This window comes from Manacus vitellinus, unplaced genomic scaffold (genome assembly GCF_001715985.3).
Source record: "Manacus vitellinus isolate BGI_N305 unplaced genomic scaffold, ASM171598v3 scaffold_5_pilon, whole genome shotgun sequence".
NCBI classification, from domain to species: domain Eukaryota; kingdom Metazoa; phylum Chordata; class Aves; order Passeriformes; family Pipridae; genus Manacus; species Manacus vitellinus.
The window spans coordinates 21,863,479-21,881,491 of record NW_021940682.1 but is presented as its reverse complement, the minus strand read 5'-3'; the positions used below and the strand labels follow the sequence as shown (position 1 = coordinate 21,881,491).

The 18,013-nt window shown below is 38.5% G+C and overlaps 1 protein-coding gene across 3 annotated transcripts; it reads right to left on the bottom strand.

Moving 5' to 3' along the window:
• Positions 1-541: 541 nt before the first annotated feature.
• Positions 542-14,906, bottom strand: USP44 (ubiquitin specific peptidase 44). 3 transcript variants are annotated; one of them, XM_018080667.2, is made up of 6 exons: positions 13,408-14,906; positions 3,928-4,129; positions 3,324-3,432; positions 2,330-2,535; positions 1,893-1,945; positions 542-1,342 (listed from the first exon to the last, which is right to left on the bottom strand). In XM_018080667.2, exons 1-6 carry the CDS (start codon positions 14,827-14,829, stop codon positions 1,292-1,294), a joined length of 2,043 nt encoding a protein of 680 aa, XP_017936156.1. In that variant the 5' UTR covers positions 14,830-14,906; the 3' UTR covers positions 542-1,291. The 3 variants fall into 3 exon arrangements, with proteins under 3 accessions (XP_017936156.1, XP_008918494.1, XP_017936155.1); XM_008920246.3 differs by having other exon boundaries at positions 542-1,945; XM_018080666.2 differs by having other exon boundaries at positions 542-1,945; positions 3,324-3,402.
• Between the last annotated feature and the right edge of the window lie 3,107 nt (positions 14,907-18,013).

Sequence of the window (18,013 nt, the reverse complement as noted above, 5' to 3'; positions counted from 1 at the left end):
TGCTTGAGTCTCTTAGGACCCCTACGTATATGGTAGAGATGATCTTGGGGGAAGAAAAAGTATCAGAAACATGAAAGGCAATTAGCACGACTCCTTCCTCTTCCTTCCTATTTTCCAAACTACCTATAACTAGAAAGAAGTGTTTAAATTACATTCATTTCCTCACCAGAAAGCATAGCAGAGAAGGAAAGTACTTGAAAGACAGCACAGCCATAACAAGTACGTTCATCAGATCATCTCAGTTCAGCAGGTGGTCTTTGGCTTAAAAAAAAAAAGAGCCAAACTGTCTTTGCATAGTTAATTAGGATGAGCACAAGATAAAGAAGTTTGAGATCTGAGGCTGCCATGTGCTTGCTATCTATGGCATCTTTCAGAAACAGAAATGATAGCTAAGGTCATTAATAAAAGCAGCTGTTAAATCAGTGACAAATGGCCAAAGCAGTTGTATAGTTAATGCCTTGATCCATGTCAGACAAAATACAAAAATAATTTAAAAAAAATTGTAATGATAATGTAGGAACTAATTCCAGTACACACTTGGTTTTCTTTCCACATCAAGGCATTTTATTGAGGTATAAACTTTGCAGAAGATGAGGTAACAATTTGCATAGGATTTACGCAAAGTAACTTCACAATTAAAATTTAACTGGCATTAACTACTGTTTGTGGAGGATTGATAATTCCTGCTTGTTAAATTCTCCTCGATGCACAGCTCTGTTAATGCTAGTGGTAGGACCATGTCGTAGAAGGTACAGCAGTTGTGAGTAATGAAACCAGTCAGACTGAAGTTGCTTTCATGCAAACATTACAGCTTCTTTTCATCAGTTGTTGGTGTTAAGAGATGACTGAGACAGACAACGCTTGCTACAGCTTTAAGTAAGCCTGTCCAATTCAAGAAAGGGATGCTAATGTTCTTGTAGCAATGACAGTGGGGTGAGTGTGGGTGTGTTGTTTGGGGGTTATTGAGTTTTTTTGTTTGTTTCTTTAAGAGGGCTTTTTTAGTTATTGGAATAAAAAGCCCCTAGTTGTCAAAGTTAGTACTTTAAATTTGGCACGTAAGTTTTAAGTCATCAGGCTTGTTAAGGCTAAAACATGTAGTCTTGGTAAAAATACATTCTTGTGTTATTAAACACTCCTCTTACATATTTACATGAAAATAAGTTCATGCTCTATTTCCTCAATTTCAGATTTTAAAAAATTCTATCAATGTATCTTTAGTGTAGCTCCCCTGAAGATTGCAAAGAATTTCACAGAAAGTCGCCTACAAAAATTCAGTTGCTATCTGACATGTTTAACATTCCTTGCTGGTGAATGTCAGTATTCTAAGAGCTAGTAGCAATTCCTGCAAGACAGTAAGAATCACGGTATCATTAGAACTATACTATAAAATGTACACAAGCATATACAGAAAATTAACCAGAGAAATATCAGTTGTCCATTGAAAGTAACTTTTCTAAACCAATTCAAAAATATTATCAAAATACAAAACCAGCTTAAAAAAATAGCCTGAGGTAAAAGTTAAATGCACATAGCAATCTTTTCCTTAAAAAAATAGCTGTATTGAAATTCTAGGTACTTACAAAGTTACTACCTGTCAATAAACCTTTTACTAACCACTGTAAAGAGTACTTCAACTAATACGAAAGTATATAAACATTGAAAAAGTACAATATTGTACTTTCATTACAAATACATAGTTATGACAATTCAAACCTTTACCATACACACAGTTAACTGGCTTTGGATTAGCTGCTACTGTTGTCCATGGAACAGCCAGCTAATTCTGTGTGCTGCTGACTTTCAGCTGTGCTAGGACATGGTACTTTACCATGTCCATTTGCCTGAGTAAGTCGTTGACTGTAAAACAAAATGTAGGCTTGAGCCTTGCATACTTCTTCCATAGTGCACATGTTGAGTTTGGAATCATTGCAGTGTACCCAAAATCCTACAATAAGGAAATACACACAAAAAACCCGTCACCAGGACACTGATAAGTAATTGCATTATATTTAATAATTAATTACTGTTCAGTCCCATTTAATGAGTTGTGTACAAATAGTAAACTGTTTCAGTTGATCTAGTTTATTTGCCTCTTTGTCTTAAAAGCCCAGCTTAGCTTCCTCAGATTGCCAAGAGAGTTTATAACCAGAACGCATTTAACAAGCCAATAAAAAAATTGAACTCTGGTCTACAGAACTGCAATTCTCATTCTAAGCAGTTCAGCTACAAGCGACTCCCCTTTCCTTTTGCGAAAAGGCGGTAATTTTGCCAGTTTAGAATTACAAACACCCCTTTCTCCCGCACTCCCTATTTCACAGCTGATTCCTACCTCCTTCTGAATTGTAGCAGTAGGCAGTGTAGTGCCCTGAGCCAAATCCTTTCCCGTGATGCATCACCACAGCGGACAAGTCGTAGATGAAGCAGTCAGGCCGGAGAGACTTGAGGGATTCTCTGCAGCAATAAGGCTCCATGTTTAGTATTTGGTCAAAACTAACATGTACGCCAATCTTCTCACGATGATTGCGTCCTGACCACCTGGAAAGTTAAATCAAATGGAAACTTACGGTTTTTTTCAAAGAAAGAACACAGCATTCTGAATTATATTTTAACATAACATATTTTCAATATTGTTTTGTGCACAAAATAAATGCTAGGGTTTTTTCTAGGCTTCCTCTTTCACTTCTTTATTTCAAGGCCTTTTAAATCTGTCTATGGTACTTATTATCGTCTTCTGAAAGATCCATCTTAAGGTCTGTGTATGGTTAGCGGGAAGTACTTCCCACCTATTATACCTCATTGGTATTTCTCATTTATCCCATCTCCTTCTCATCAGTTTCCTTTGTATTAGGGACAGACTGTACAAATGTGTGGGCTAAGAGTTCACAGAGATGCAGTGTCTGCTTCCTTACTCGCAGGCTAATGCATTCATGTATTTGGTTATATGAAGGTCATCTGGGACTTCCACTGAATACAATCCAGGTTTGTACATTCATGACTATGAGCATCTACTTTACCTGAAGGTATCACAAGATTAATTTTTACCAAAGGAGTTCACAGCAAGGTTAGTAGTTTTGACCAAAACCACAGATGAGATAATTTTGGTACTAAAGCAGCAAGCAGCTGAATCAAAAAAGTTAATTTCCTACTTATAGCATATCTTACTGATGTTTAAATTAAACAAGAAAAAGAAGTTTCTAGTAACTATTTCTCATCATACTAGCAGAGGGAAATGAAACTGATGCTGAAAAACACTGATCCAGAACAATGGAAGAGCAGGAGTGAATCTGTCAGTTTGCAACACTTTCTGTTGTGGTACTACTTACCTAAACCGTTTAAGGTGTAATCTGAGAACCTGAGGTAGTCGACACACCATAAGCTGCTTCTGAGCTTCTGTGAGTATAACTGGTTTAGAAGAAAACTTCCTTCGTTTTGCTGAGGTCAAACACACAGTTACACAATACAAATCTTGGTAACAGCCCCGTATTTCAGTCTAAGATTTATCCACAAAATTTGTCTGAACCTAAATATCTATAGTATGTGCCTCCTTAGAAAGGATAGACTCTGAGAGCCATATTACGAGGATTATTTTATGATGCAAGTAAAAAATACTTTTGGTCACTTACATTAGTCACCTTAATTTAAAAAGCTGATGGCTTCTTCAGCTCTTCAGCTGGGAGTATCAGAAACCCCATTAGTGTGTGATGAGACTGGACCTAAGAGAAGCATCACACTGTAAAGCATCTTGTGAACAATTTAATCTTCTGGGTGGTGAGTAACAGCTGTCAGGTGACCACACCAGGACATAAGAAGAAGGTCTTTGTTTGCAACATAGTTCTAAGACTTTCAGTACTTTCCCTCTATACTTCCACTGTCAGTTTATATTTCACGCAGAGAACGTACACATGAGTACATACTGCCTTTACTCACTGTTGCACTGATCACATGCATATATCTTTCCTTCCAAAGCTTCAGTTTCTGTAAACTTGGCCAGCATTTCTGTCAGCAGACACGGATACTGAGACGACATCATCTCCTTGCCATTGCAGTGGTACCTCTCGGGAAACTCCAGGGACAGGTCCCAGAAAGGTTCTATGGTATTTGATTTATTGTCACAGGCAAGACATGTAACCTGTAAAAAGATATTTCAGCAGTTGCTTACACTCAAAAATTTACTTCACTAAAAGCGTACCATAACATACTTCTAAAAAAAGATTTTTTTCCCTAGAGATAACCAACATAACCAAAGACAAGACACAGTAATTTAACAAAAGAAATGATACACCTAATTTCTTTTCTCTGAAGCAGCACGTCCAATACTGTTATCACAAACAAGTAAGCGATCTTATGTTTTACTGAGAAACAAAAACAGTGTCAAAATGTTCTGTCTGGGACTGTCCAAAAGAAAGCAGCTGGTGAAGTCTCAGGAGTCTTTTCTCCAAAGGAAAATTTATATGAGAAATTATAGTTTAGGTTAATTTAAAAATAAATAAAAATAATTTTAAAACACACACACACTCACAAAAAAAAAAAAAAAAAAAAAGGAACAGCTGGGGATTTTAAAGTCATATCCTTCTTACTTTGTAAGTCTTCCAGGGAAGCCTGGATTAGGAAGCACACTTCTTCAAAGAAAAATTAACAGGTAAAAATAATTTATTTCTTCTTTCAGTAAGTGGATCCATCGTCACACTAGGGAAAGGACAAGCAGTAAGACAACATAAATAAAATGTCAAGAAGTGAAGTGAGTCAACCTGAAAAATGCAGATAATACAGCAGCAGACAATTAATTTATGATAACATTAAATATTTAGGAAAGTAAGTTCAAAGTAGTAGCTCCTCTAAGCTGGAAAAGCAACACATTAGGTGTTGCATGCTTCCTATTTAGATAAATACCACAAATTGTTTGGAACAACTACACAAATACATAATAATAAAGAAAAGAAACTCCATGTGGCATCCAAAGACTGTTATTTCACAGGAACCCCTTTATGCTGCTGCTGTTCTGCATAAATTCAGTGTGGTTCCCTTCAGTTGGGTTAGTAACCCCATACAAATGTGAAAATACACTCAGCTTTGTTAAAGAGCTCCTTTATTTTCCTCTGAAAGTTTGCTATTAGGTAATTATTCACTCTGCTTTATTATTTCATGATCATTTATATAAGGACTGATCTGTCACCTCCTGGTACCTTCCTCCTAGGTGTTCTTGTGAGTCATTATTTCATGCATTCATTAGCTACAACAGCTTATACAGGATCTCTGCATTAGCCACCCAGTGCATGTGTGTATTTATGTTCCAGCAGAGACGTTCAGCAGTGGAGTTAGGAAAGCGGTTCACTGCTTAAAGTTTTAAGATGAAAATGCCACTGCCTTGTTCTTAGAAAACAAAACTTCAGACTTACATAGCAGAAAAGAGGAGAATCTTCTGTTTTAATTTACACTGACAGGAGCTTCTTTTGTAAGTGCTAACATCTGGCAACGTTTCAAAGCCACAAATTATTAGTAATTCAGGGCTGGAATCTAGACTTGGAGACAAAATGATATGTTCGGCCACAGTTCAAGCTAACTCCAGCATAAACACAGAATGACTAATAGATTTCTGCTGTACAAATGGGTAATTTTGTCAGGCCAAACGTTTACTTAATTGATGAGTTACTTAAGAATTTGTTGCGCACGAAGGCACACTTAAGATTAATGGGCTCAGGATGAAGAACACACATGAACTCAAGACAGACAATTTTAACAAGTTCTGAGGTTTTAAACTTAACATGTTAATAATATAGATTATTTTAAGATCCTCTTTCCCAACTAGTTAATAAGTATGATCCCAGAAAAAAAGAAATTAACAGACCCAGCTTCCAGTTTTTGTCTCTTAAAAAAACTGAGAAAGATAAACTGATGCAATAGAGCTGCTTCTCATCTCATCATGCGACTGTGAACCAAGTCCCTTTGTGGGGACAAAATCTGGTACTGATATACAGCTGCACTTATTTCCTCAAATCCAAGAGAGTCCTCCTCACTGCGACACTGCAGGAGGGTTAAACTCTGGGATTTATGTACTTGCCAACAGCCAAGTAACCTGACACACTCGGGTAAGCACACACCCAGCCACATCAGCCACTGTGCCTGCCTGCTCCTGTGCTGCCCGCTCCTGTGCGCACTCCCACTCTCTGTGCGCACTCCCACTCGGTGGGAAAGGAGAGGGAAATCAGGGCTGGGACAAAGGTTGTAGCATTTTTCTTAGCCAGGCCTGAGCTTACAAATTGGATTACTCAAAAAGTAGGAGGATCTCTACCCTTCTGTGGAATCCATCTGCACTGGCCTGTGCATTGGCACTGGCTTCACAACACTCCCATCACTCTTCTTTCTGTCCTAAATGGAACTCCTTTTTCTCACACTCCACCACCACCCACACAGTGCAACTCAGATTTTCTTTTTTCATGAAAGGCACTGAAATTGTAAAATCTGTTCAAAAACTTGAATGAAATCCAAGGTTTTTATAAAAAACAAAACAAAACAAAAAGAACCTCAAATGTGAACTCAAAGGGCAAAAACTTTATGCATCTGTCCAATGTAACTTTTTATAGTATAAGTACGCACAACAGTAATAGGGAAGTGAGTCTGCTCTAGCAATCTGGTTCGTGATGTGTATCTTTATGACTATATTTTATAAATTCAGAGTTTGATTTCACTTCCCTGTTAGAATCCGTAATTGCTATTTTAGGAAGCCTTAATGCTGGAGATGTTCACATTAGAGCAAAGTAAGTAAATTATTGGGTTTAGCTACCTAAATCTCTGCCTTATGTTCTGCCCTGACCACCCTCTCATGCCTTGAAACATGGGTACTAAATACAATTGTTTGGTTAAAGCTTAGTATTCAATCATGGGCCAAAGGCCAGACTGAAAAGAGCTGGATCAAATTGCTTGATTCAAGCTAAGCATGGAGACCACTCAGACAAGCATCATTGTGGCCACAATAACTTGATGGACAGCCACTGCCCTGGATGGCATTCAGTCTAAATGCAGCCAAAGAAAATAGTTAACATATTGCTGCAGAAGAAGCCAATTCCATCATCAGCTGTTTTGCCTATGTTCCCTGCACTTGGATGGAGGAAAGAAAACTTACCACCTCTGCCCTAACAATTTTTTTTTTTTTAGTTTTTGTGCTTTCACTAGACAAGAAATATATAATTAGTAATTCAATTTTTCCACAGCAAAGTAACTGAAACTGAAGGAGATCTCTAGAATACTGCTATAATATGGAATTCAGATGACAGTCTTTGTTTAAAAGGACCCTAAACTTTGTAGTGATGAGCATATAGCATCACCAAAATGATCTTCATTTATTTAGCAGAATAACATAAGCATAAACACAGCAAAACTGTGGTCTGTGATTCAATGGCCTCTTACAGATTAATTTAAAATGTCACCATCTAGCTGGAAAGCAACTTGACAATCATTTTGTGTCTCAGGCTAAACATAAAAGCACAAAGACTAATATCAAAATATAGAAATCAGTATATAGGTCGTGAATTGGTTTAAGCCCCAATTACCTACCTGAAGTTCTCATCTTTTTAACCGCCTATTCAGTGGGAAACAATTTTCAGCACTATTCTCCCCCAAACTCTAACTCTGCTACCCAAAACTGAAGGCTTTCAAACAACTAAAGATTTCACATTTCCCCTTTCATCAGCCAATCTGTCCTGAAAACACACTTTACACATAGTTTACATACTGCATTGGTTAGAACCTACTTCACATATTCATTGCTGAGCACTGTGGTGCTGAGCAGGGGCAGGGGGAAGCATTTTGCTCAGATTCCATCTCAAACATGATAAGGAAGTAATCAAACCCCTTGGGATTTTTTAAGGGTGCCTAGAGATATCAAAAGCTAGCTCTTAGTAGGCATTTCTGTAATAAATACTGGAGCCAATTCTTTTGAATTCTCAGCAAGTTTGCAAGTGACACAGAGCAGGGAGGAGTGGCTGGTAGGCTGGCTGGGGGCACTGCCACCCAAGGGGACCAGGACAGGCCCAGGGAAAGGGACAACAGGCACCTCATGCAGCTTTACAAAGGGAAATGCCATCCTGGACCCGGGCAGGAATCACCCTAGGCACCAGTCCAAGCTGTGTTGGAAGCAGCTCTCTAGAAAAGGATCTGTGGAAGAAGCTGTCCACCAGCCAGGGACGTGCCCCATGGCAAAGCAGGCCAACAGCCTCTGGAGCTGCATCAGGCAGAGCATCAGCAGCAGGTCCAGGGAGGTGATCCCTCCCCCCTCTCAGCCCTGGTGAGGCACAGCTGAAGGGCTGGGTCCAGTGCTTAGAAAAAAGGGTGACACAGATAGGCTGGACTGAGTCCACCAAGGGGCAAGGAAGATGCTGAAAGGGCTTGGAGCAGGTGACATACAAGGAGGAGAGGCTGAGAGAGCTGGGAGTGTTCAGCCTGGAGAAGGAAGCTCAAGGTGGATTTCATCCTTGTGCATGTGTGTATATGTTTGTATATATACATATATAAACACAGACACACCTTATGGGGTAAGTAAAGAAGCCTGAGCCAGGCTCTTCTCACTGGTGCCCCCTGAGAGGACAAGAGGAAACAGGCACAAACTGAATGAAGCACAGGAGGTTCCCTTCAGACAGAAGAAGAAATTGTTTTTCCTGTGAGGATGCTCTAGCACTGGCCCAGGCTGCCACAGGAGGTTGTGGTGTTTCCAGCCCTGGGGCTATGGAAAGAAAACCTGACTGCACACAGCCCTGAGCAACCTGTTCTAGTTCACCCTGTTTTAAGGGGAGTTGGACAGGAAGATTTCCAGAGCTAGGTGTGTAGGTACATGTGAAATGTCATGAAGTAATCATAAAAAGAATGAAAGCTGAGCAACTGAGAGAATTCAAACAATGTTTGGTAACAAAAAGGTTTCATAAAATGACAATTGATCTCCAACTATTGTTTTGCCAGTTATTTTGTTATTATTAGATTCAAATATACCTTTACATCTCTTTATACAAAAATTAATATTACTAATAATTTGCATTATTATTTTGGCATTATTTAAGAGTAGGCTATAATATTCAGAATCATACTGCCTGGCTTACAGAAAAGTAATTTTTCCCTGTTAATTCTCATGACAAGAGGCTTATTTTTTATCTTGGGAAGAAGTTTTAAGGTTTTACCAACACAGAAATTTTATCAACATAGTGGCCAAGAAGGACGATATAGGAAATATCCAGTATCTCTTTTTCTCAGTAACTACTGCTTCTTAGTTCCAGAAAGCTTTGTACTATATGGGTTGAACTGCAGGACAATTATATTGGGCAATTAACTAGAGACACATGTGCTATACTCCAATTCCAAGAGTGCTTCCAAATCAGTCGTATCAAAAACACATTTCTATTCTTTTACCATTTCCCATGTCCTGATAATCTATTAAAATCTAATTACAATCCAAAAGGGCCTTCTGACTTTCAAGCAATCAAACTCTGTGTACTTAATGTTATCCCAAAGGTAAAACAATTTACTTAAAAAGCTGAAGTTTAAGAGGTGAGAGCTGTATCTATATGTCACAGATTTTGCCGCCACGATTATCTGCAACTTTTCTAGATCTGCTAAGATAGCTTCCTAGCTCAGCTAGGTTGTCTAGATCAGCTTACACAAATATTTTGTGCCAATTTCCCTGCTATCCCCCCCATCAACAAAAAATTAATACTGGTATAACACACAGTTTCTGCTCATATGATTTCTGAGCACACATGGCACACAATTTTCCCAAAGCAGTGCTGAAAATATATACTTATTTTGAAAGCTAAAATCTTCTATTTCAATTTCTACATTTTTAGAAATACATCTGTCCACTTCCTAGCTTAATATGGACAAAGTTTGAAATAAAGATACTTTAAAAATTGTTGCATACTGTGCTATTTAGTTGGTACCATTCAAAAAAACACAACCCAGAAGAACTCTTGTCTTGAGAGAGACAGTAGCTAAGACACTTGAGCTCTTGAAGTATACTTTAAAGATCTATGAACCAGTGTGGGTTAGTTCACCACTGCCACATAACTTCAGAGTGCAGTAGTTTCTCATTTCCCATTGAAGGACTGAAGACAGGAGACAGGAAGCACTTTCCATAAGAGTACAAGCACTGAGAGATTGAAAACAACTAGTATTTTAATAGACATATTGGCATCTGCTTACAGTCCCAATGGGTTTCAGAAGTATGAGCAACTGCTCCAGCAGATTTGCCTCTGAAAGCACAGGTTTACAAGGTACAAACTCCTTTTTCAACTAAATGCAACAGCACGGCTTTCTCCAGACAATCCCTGCGTGAAGACTAGCATGTGAAAAGACAGAAGGGGAAAGGTTTTGTAGCTATATATCTGATCTTTACTTCCCTTGGATGTACTAGGTGTTGAAGTTTCACAGTCTATACCGCAGAATAAAAAGCTGAAATCCTAAAACGGACATTAGAATAAATATAAAATAAAAAAACAGAGGTAACCTGCTCATGCTATTCCTGGAGTTACCCATTACCTCGTCTAGTGTTCCATAAAATAGTAAAATATTTCAAGCAGCAGATGAAGAAGACTTGCTTTAAATCAGCTGAGAACACAACTAAACAAAAACAACTCACCTATATAAAATGTGTGATTGTTTTGACATCATCCAAAGCTTTTTCTAGTTATCAAAAAGTAATCTGCCTAAGATTCTCACACACTCATTTCTCTCCTTTCTTAATATTATATCCTAAATTCAGTTAGTGCTGAACTAGGCAGCCATTTCAATAGCAACAGATTGATGGCACACTCAGGATTATGACTTCCCTTCAACTTAAATTAGCATAGCTGGAAGAGGGGGGAAATGTTTTATTGCACCTGTGAAAGTAATGCAAAACCTAGGTAAACACACAGCTTATCTGCATTGTAAGTGATTCTCTGTGTACTGGATCAAGAGTAGTTCATAGTATTCCTGAGGCTTGAAGGTCAGGAAAATTTACTTCACTGCACTTGAGTATCTCATAGAATCAAATATCTTGAACTGATATTTTATATACAAAGGGAAATTATAGTAAGTTTTTAGTGATTCTAAAACGGAAGGCAACTGCACACTGAAATGTGCTTCTCAATTCCCCTTTTTCATTGGAGTAAGATGTAACATTAAATACTCTAGACTAAAATTGCATCCTATTTTTAATAAATGCAGCAGGCAATGGCTCCAACTATCTTCTAGAGAGAAACTGTAATACTGTCACAGCTTGTAGGTAAAGTTAAGCCTACAAGGACTATTAGTACACTCCTTGCTTTTAAAAGCTTGACAAAGATGTGATAACATAGCAAGGAGTCAAGTTTTTTTTTCCAGCCCTGTATGGATGTTTTCTTGCCCTTTTTGTTAACTTCATTAAAGCTGTTCTGACAAATGCATAGTGAAATCATGATGCAGGAGTCTTACCGAGGAAAGGAAAATAATTGCTTAACAGTTTTTAAACCTTCCCTGTGCAAACACCAGGGATGGAATCATTAAGATGACCTGAATATATTTTACAAGGAAGAAATGTAAATCTTCAAGAGTTACATTTGCCTTATAAAACTTACCATATTCAAAAGTGCTAGTGAAGATTAAACTGAAACAAAGAAGTGTCAGAAGACAAAGGAACATCAGAAGGGGTAGAGTGTTGGACAGTCTGTGGGAACTGCCTAATAAGACAGCAAGAAATTACTACAGATAACAGTCTCAATACTCTTTTTCTTATTCCTCTTATTTCAGGCATTCGAGTTCATCAAAGCTGTATTTTGCACTCAGACATTGCCCAGCTGCATTAAGAGCTGTGTGTTGTAGTCACAGAAGTCACAGGATAGCTCAAAACTATTTAATTCCCTTCTAGTTTTATTCAGTAGTGTGGAGTTTGTTTGTTTGTTTGAATTTACTCAATAGTAATTCTCACTATTCCCCTCCCTGCTCTCAGGAAGGTGGGAGTCTTTCTAGTCACAAGCCTCTTCACAAAACAAAGCTAAAAATATGTGAAAGAAGTGGTACTACTGAAATGATGCTTATGTCTTTAGAGCCTTGAAAACTTTTACCAAAATAATGAATCCTGTAAGGCTTGGAATGCAACCAAACCTTGTCAGTATTCTTAAACAATTACTTCATTTTACTAATACAGTTCCTATTTCGGAGAGAAATGGTATTTTCAAACAAAAAATCTTTAAGGACACAATACACTAGACACTTAGAGTAGACAACACTGATACAAGATATGTTAACTACCCCAAGGAAAGGAAGAATGCCAACAGAAATGCTCTTCCACTGGGCTAGACTGAAGGTAGAGGATGATCTGGTTGTATTAGCAGATCTAATTTCTAGATACTAGTTTGTAGTAGTTTCACAAAACCTAAGATGACTAAAAGCAAACATGTGCTGCAAGCAACCCTGTTACCTCATTATGAAGTTTACAAGTATTGTAGCAGTAAACAATCCTACCTCAGTCAAAACCCACTTGGATTTCTAGCTTCACATATTAAAACATCACTCAGTCAGATTACCAGGAAGAGACACATTTTTAATTTGTGTTAAACCTCTTCTTTACACATCATATTCACCAAATGCCTCTGCACTCCCTCAGTAAGGTGTGCATGCATACTAAAGTTCAATTCCAGGCAGACAAGATTTTCCCAACTTCTGTTCCTGATGCAAAGGGGTTAGATTTTAGATTAATTCAACAGAAACAAGCATTTGTTTGTTCAGTCAGTTCTCACACATCTGTACACACACACACAGTTGGGATATGCATCATAGTAAGTAAACACACTGAAATACTTAACAGGGAGCCAAGAAGACCAAAAAAAAAAAAAAAAGAGAGAGTAGTCATGCAGAAAAAAGGAAAACCACCACTGCCTCCACCCCACAAATTTGGTTCCTGTGTTGACAGAGCCTTCTGTATCTTTGTGTTGTAATAGAAAAGAAGTATGAGTATTTCTGTACATAAAATCATGACATGCAATCACTCAGTGGTAATGAATCTCAAATTCAAGCTATTTACTGAAATAACATCCTGTTTGACATCCATTACCTAATCAGTTTCGACTAGATTTAAACCTTCTGTAATACCTTTTATCACTGTAAGGATAAACTAGATACTTAAAATTGTAAATTCTTTACTCCTTCAAATTATTTGGTGCTTAACAGTAAAGACAAATATTTCTCAGTAGTTGGAAAGGTGTGTTTTAAAATAGCAGTTTTAACACTTATGTTTACCAGATGAGTCTTCTATTGATAGCACTTTTCTTCTGTATTATATCCTCTCCACCCCCCTCGGTAGTTATAAACGTATGAACCTTTGAAGTATGTCCATCACTGACTGACTATTATAAATCCAGAACCACAAATCATTACACAACTTAAAAAAAAAAAAATCATAAAACTTACCTGACTCAATAGCTGTCCATGAAAAATGTTGTTAACCACAGTCAAAACCTGTTTTATAAGTTTTCTTTGAGAAGCAGGGATAAGAGCTGGGTATCTGGTCCCTGTAGTCTCCAGTTCCTGCTGTACTTTATCCAAAAGTTCACAGAGAAATTCCTGAGCATCTTGTTGGGCATATCCTCTGAAGGCTGGAATTAGTCTCCACACAGAATGAAGCATGGCAAAAGGAGACACCAGTGCCCATTTGCCAGACCACATAACCTGGAACAGAGTATGCAGCTCATGACAGAGAGAAATATGCTTTGAACTGGGCTCCCTGGGCTGAATGAGTTCCATACTTTTTGATGCTCCTCCACTTAATCCAGAGGATAAACTAGGCCGCCTCACAGATCCCTTTACTTTCTCTTGGTTCTCATTCACATGTAATGTTGAGGCAGCTATTGATGGGTGTTTAGACGAAGATCTTGTTTTACCATTGGTTGCTGTTGCCAGCAGTTCCTGAGTTTGATTGAGATCAAGCTTTAAAAAGCACTCTCGAAAAATAAGTAAGTGACTTAATACCTGCAGGACAGAATTCATATAGCATGTATTTCCCAGGTTTCTCAGTCCTGTTACCCCAGGAGTCACTGTGGGCCTTCGTTTAATTGGAGAGTCACTTATTTTTTTCAATCTCAATTCATCTGAGGTATATGTCTCTTTCAACTCTGCCACAGATTCCATGTTCTGTGATGCTTTTCGAGGGCAGGGTTCTGTTTTTGAAGACATTCTAATCTGATTTTGTAAACGACTGCTCTTTCTTGGAGGCATCTTTTCCATCTCTGCTTTCAACTCACGCTTTCGTTCTTGCCTTCTCTTCCTAGCTCTGTCCTTTTTTTCCTCTGCTTCTTCCCGACGTCTCTCTTCTTCCAAAATCCTTTTTCCAGTAGGTGTCAGCTCAAGCCACGATCTGAATATTTTGCCAAGGAACGCGCGCCGTCGGTGCCAGAGAGCTGTGAACATTCGATCTTCATTCCGAAGCGTGGCTTGGGCACCGCCATGTGAAAGGTAGGAATCATCACTTGTACCCATAGAACGCAAAGTCCTCCCGCTCCGAGTAGTGCACTCATAGTTTTGACTCTTGATTGCACTTAAGGTACTCCGCAACAGCTTCAGATCACCAGTTGCGTTATCATTGAGAACGTAATCGTCGCAGAGATAACAGAAAACGTACAGATCATTTACTTCCAATGCCACGGGGTGCCTGCTCTCCTGAAAGTGCTTTAGTGCATGTTCTTTGATGTATCTTCCACATGCCACATGTGAGCAGCTGAGGCACGCCCAGACAGATTCCGTAGTATTGCAGTCCATGCAATGCCATTTCTGTGGATTGAGAATGGAGTGATCTTGGGCCAGTCGCAGACGTCCCACATGCTTACACTTATCCATTGTTAAAACTGAAACTGCAGAGATATGCTGGCAAAACACATCATCCAAACTGTTTTCTGTCCATGATATTTCAATCTGCAACTAAAAAAAAATATATATATAAATTACAGATCATAAATACCCAAATGTATCCCTTTTACAGGAGTCAGTATACCAAATTCATACCTGAGGTTAAGATCATGACCATCATCCAACTAAGTCCCACCAAGCACATGAAAGCAGTCAGTTATGTGGGGCCACACCTAACACCATCATCAGCAGTTCAACATTCGAACTAAATTGTCTGAATACCACTGTTGATATTCCCAATACCTTCTGGCCAGTCAGGACTGAAGCATACTAGCTACAATTTAGGCCTGGGTTTGTTTTTTTTTTTTTCAAAGGAGCACTGATTTGGTTAAAAGACACTGTTACAGAGTTTGGATACAAGCACAAAGTGAAACTGGTCACCCAGAGAAGCTGTGGATGCCCCATCCCTGGTAGTGTTCAGGGCCGGATGGGACTGGGCTTTGAGCAACCTGATCTAGTGGAAGGTGTCCCTGCACATGCCAGGGTTGGAGTAGATTACAGTCCCTTCCAACCCAAACCAGTCTGTGATTCTATGATTCCAAAATTCTTCTATTGATTCTATTCCTAAGCATACAGGTGCAGAAGTGCAAAGGTCACTTATACAGTGCCAACAGTTCAGACAAATGAGGCTTTATACAACTCGAACCCTTTATTAAACCACACCTTTAATTAAATCACTGCCCCTCTGTGCTCAGTCAAGCCCATTATACCATTTCTACAATAATGTATCTTAAACAAGTATGTTTAACATGTCATCCTAACACCTCTGCAAGAGTAACTTGGAAAAGCAGAACTCAATTTGTTAATATGACAAAAATAGTAGATATCTACCTCGGTTGCTGCAAACTTTATAAAAAAACTTTATAAAAACCTGCATTTTGAACCAATCTTTCCAATATGTGTCTTCAAAAGATCATTTAAAAATCTCACTAGCACTGGCTTACATCCTTTATTAAGTTTATATGGTTGCATGTTTGTTCAAAGCTGCTGTTTTTGCTATCTTCTATAAAGGTGCATTTTCCCAAAACAAACAGGCTGGTTCTGATTAACAAAAATTAAACAGACAGTGAAGCATTCTTTACATTTTTACCATCTTTCTTTGACTATCTCTTGTTTAGATATACCATCTAAACGATAATGGTGCTGTGGTGTGTCATGAAGTGATTATATTTGATCTGGGGCATTTGTGCCCACCATGACTGACTAGAAGGGCCAAATAGCACCAGCACCACTGTCATTATGCGCAGTACTTGCCAGATGAAACAGTTAATTCACTTGAGGAGTTCCAAGGGTTTGTCAAATATCCAGGCTATGCCAAGTGAGACAAGTCATGCCATTACAAATGCATGCTGCAGACCTGGCCTAGGCTGTACAATATCAAGGTCCAGGATTCTATGCTTCACAGATAAGTAAGCCATGCTACAAAAGTACTAAGTGATTTACACAACTCTGGATAGAACCCAAAAAATTATATTCCAGCTATTATCCTTAAATATGCTAATATTTATCAATTTTTTCAATTCTGAAATACATGGAGAGGTTACTCAACGTAGAACAGATGTTTAGAGTAAAATAAGCATTAGACAGAGGGGAATCCTAACATACAATGACACAACACCACTAAGGACGGGAAACAGGTAAAAGGTTGCAGCTGGCTAGGAAAGAAGCTTTAAATTTCATCTGGTCCTTAGACAAAAACTGTCGTTAAAAGATTTAACAAAAAATGTCTTTGTTTGGTCAATTGGCCCACAGCTAGTGTCTTATAAAATGCTCTAAAACAGACATCAGCATAAGAGCTGTAATAGCTCTCTAAGCACATAATCACATTGCACGTGTTGTATAGATCTTACTCTGTAACGGAGAAAAGGCTGAACCAGCTGTAGTGAAACTAATACAGCATATACAATTTTACATGCCCCTTTTAATCATGCTCATTCATTTTAGCTAAGAGTTGTCTCCAGTCCATACTCACTACACCAAAGAATTTCAGGCACCAAGACCTCTGGGTACTCACACAGCAACTCCCAGATTAAGTACCAGACACAGGAGGTCAAGATGCCTTGTGTGCTATGGTCAACAAATCACAAAAGTGGCTCGCTTTTTCACTTTTTCAGCTTGCTAGCATCCTCGATATTCATTCTTTTTAAAAGGCAATCTATTTGTAGGTACTATGTAGATTCTTTTACAAAAGTTGTGCATAGTAAGTTTGCTTTTTATATTGTCTTTATAAATAAGACTATTAGCACTATCCCAAGTCTTCTAGTCTGACAACCTATTTTCCCCAACAAAGCCGAGCTTTTATAACACTGATAAAATGCACATAAATTTCAGAGTTGGACTATGTATCTATGTACACTAATTCTTCCTGGACTATTGAAGTAATACCTACGTAAAGCGTGTTGCAATAATTAAATATGGTATACAGAATTTTAAGTGACAAGACTCCTATTTGTGTTTTTGGGCTGGGATAAATAGATTCCCCTGCATATTAGTAACGGTCCTTTCCAGCAGACCAGGAAAAAACACTAACTCTGTCTTCCCACAGGGCTGTCACACACAGCAATGCTGTCAGTCAGAGAAGTCGGACAGGTCAAACCCTTTTTAGTTTTGTTAAAGTCACTGTGTAAACACCGTGCCTTATTTTTCCTTCTTTTTAATATTATATGGTCAGAGTTATTTTTTTTCTCAATTTTAAAAACATTATCACGACTGAAACTATTTACATGCCTCAGAATAAGCAGATATTGGACTGAGGACAAAAGTAGTCTGCTGATTTCAGGACGACCACTGTGTAAACCGGGGTTGCACAATCAATCTCTTCATGCAAAAACAACACGACTCTACGAAAGCGCAAGATCAGCGCCTTAAAGAGAAAAACCTAAAACCCCAGCTCCCCCACCAGCAACCAAGCCAGCATGACATTTTCCCACCTACGTCGATGTGTGGAGAAAGGAGACAGGGTGGAAGGGGGAGGGGGAGGAAACATCCTGGCATGGGAGTCTTTCTCTGAAGAAAATGTAAAAAAACCAAATTGCAGGGTTTGGTCAAAAAGACTGCAAAAAACTTAAAGGGTACAAAAGTGAGATCAAGAAAACTTCAGATGAATGTCAAGCAG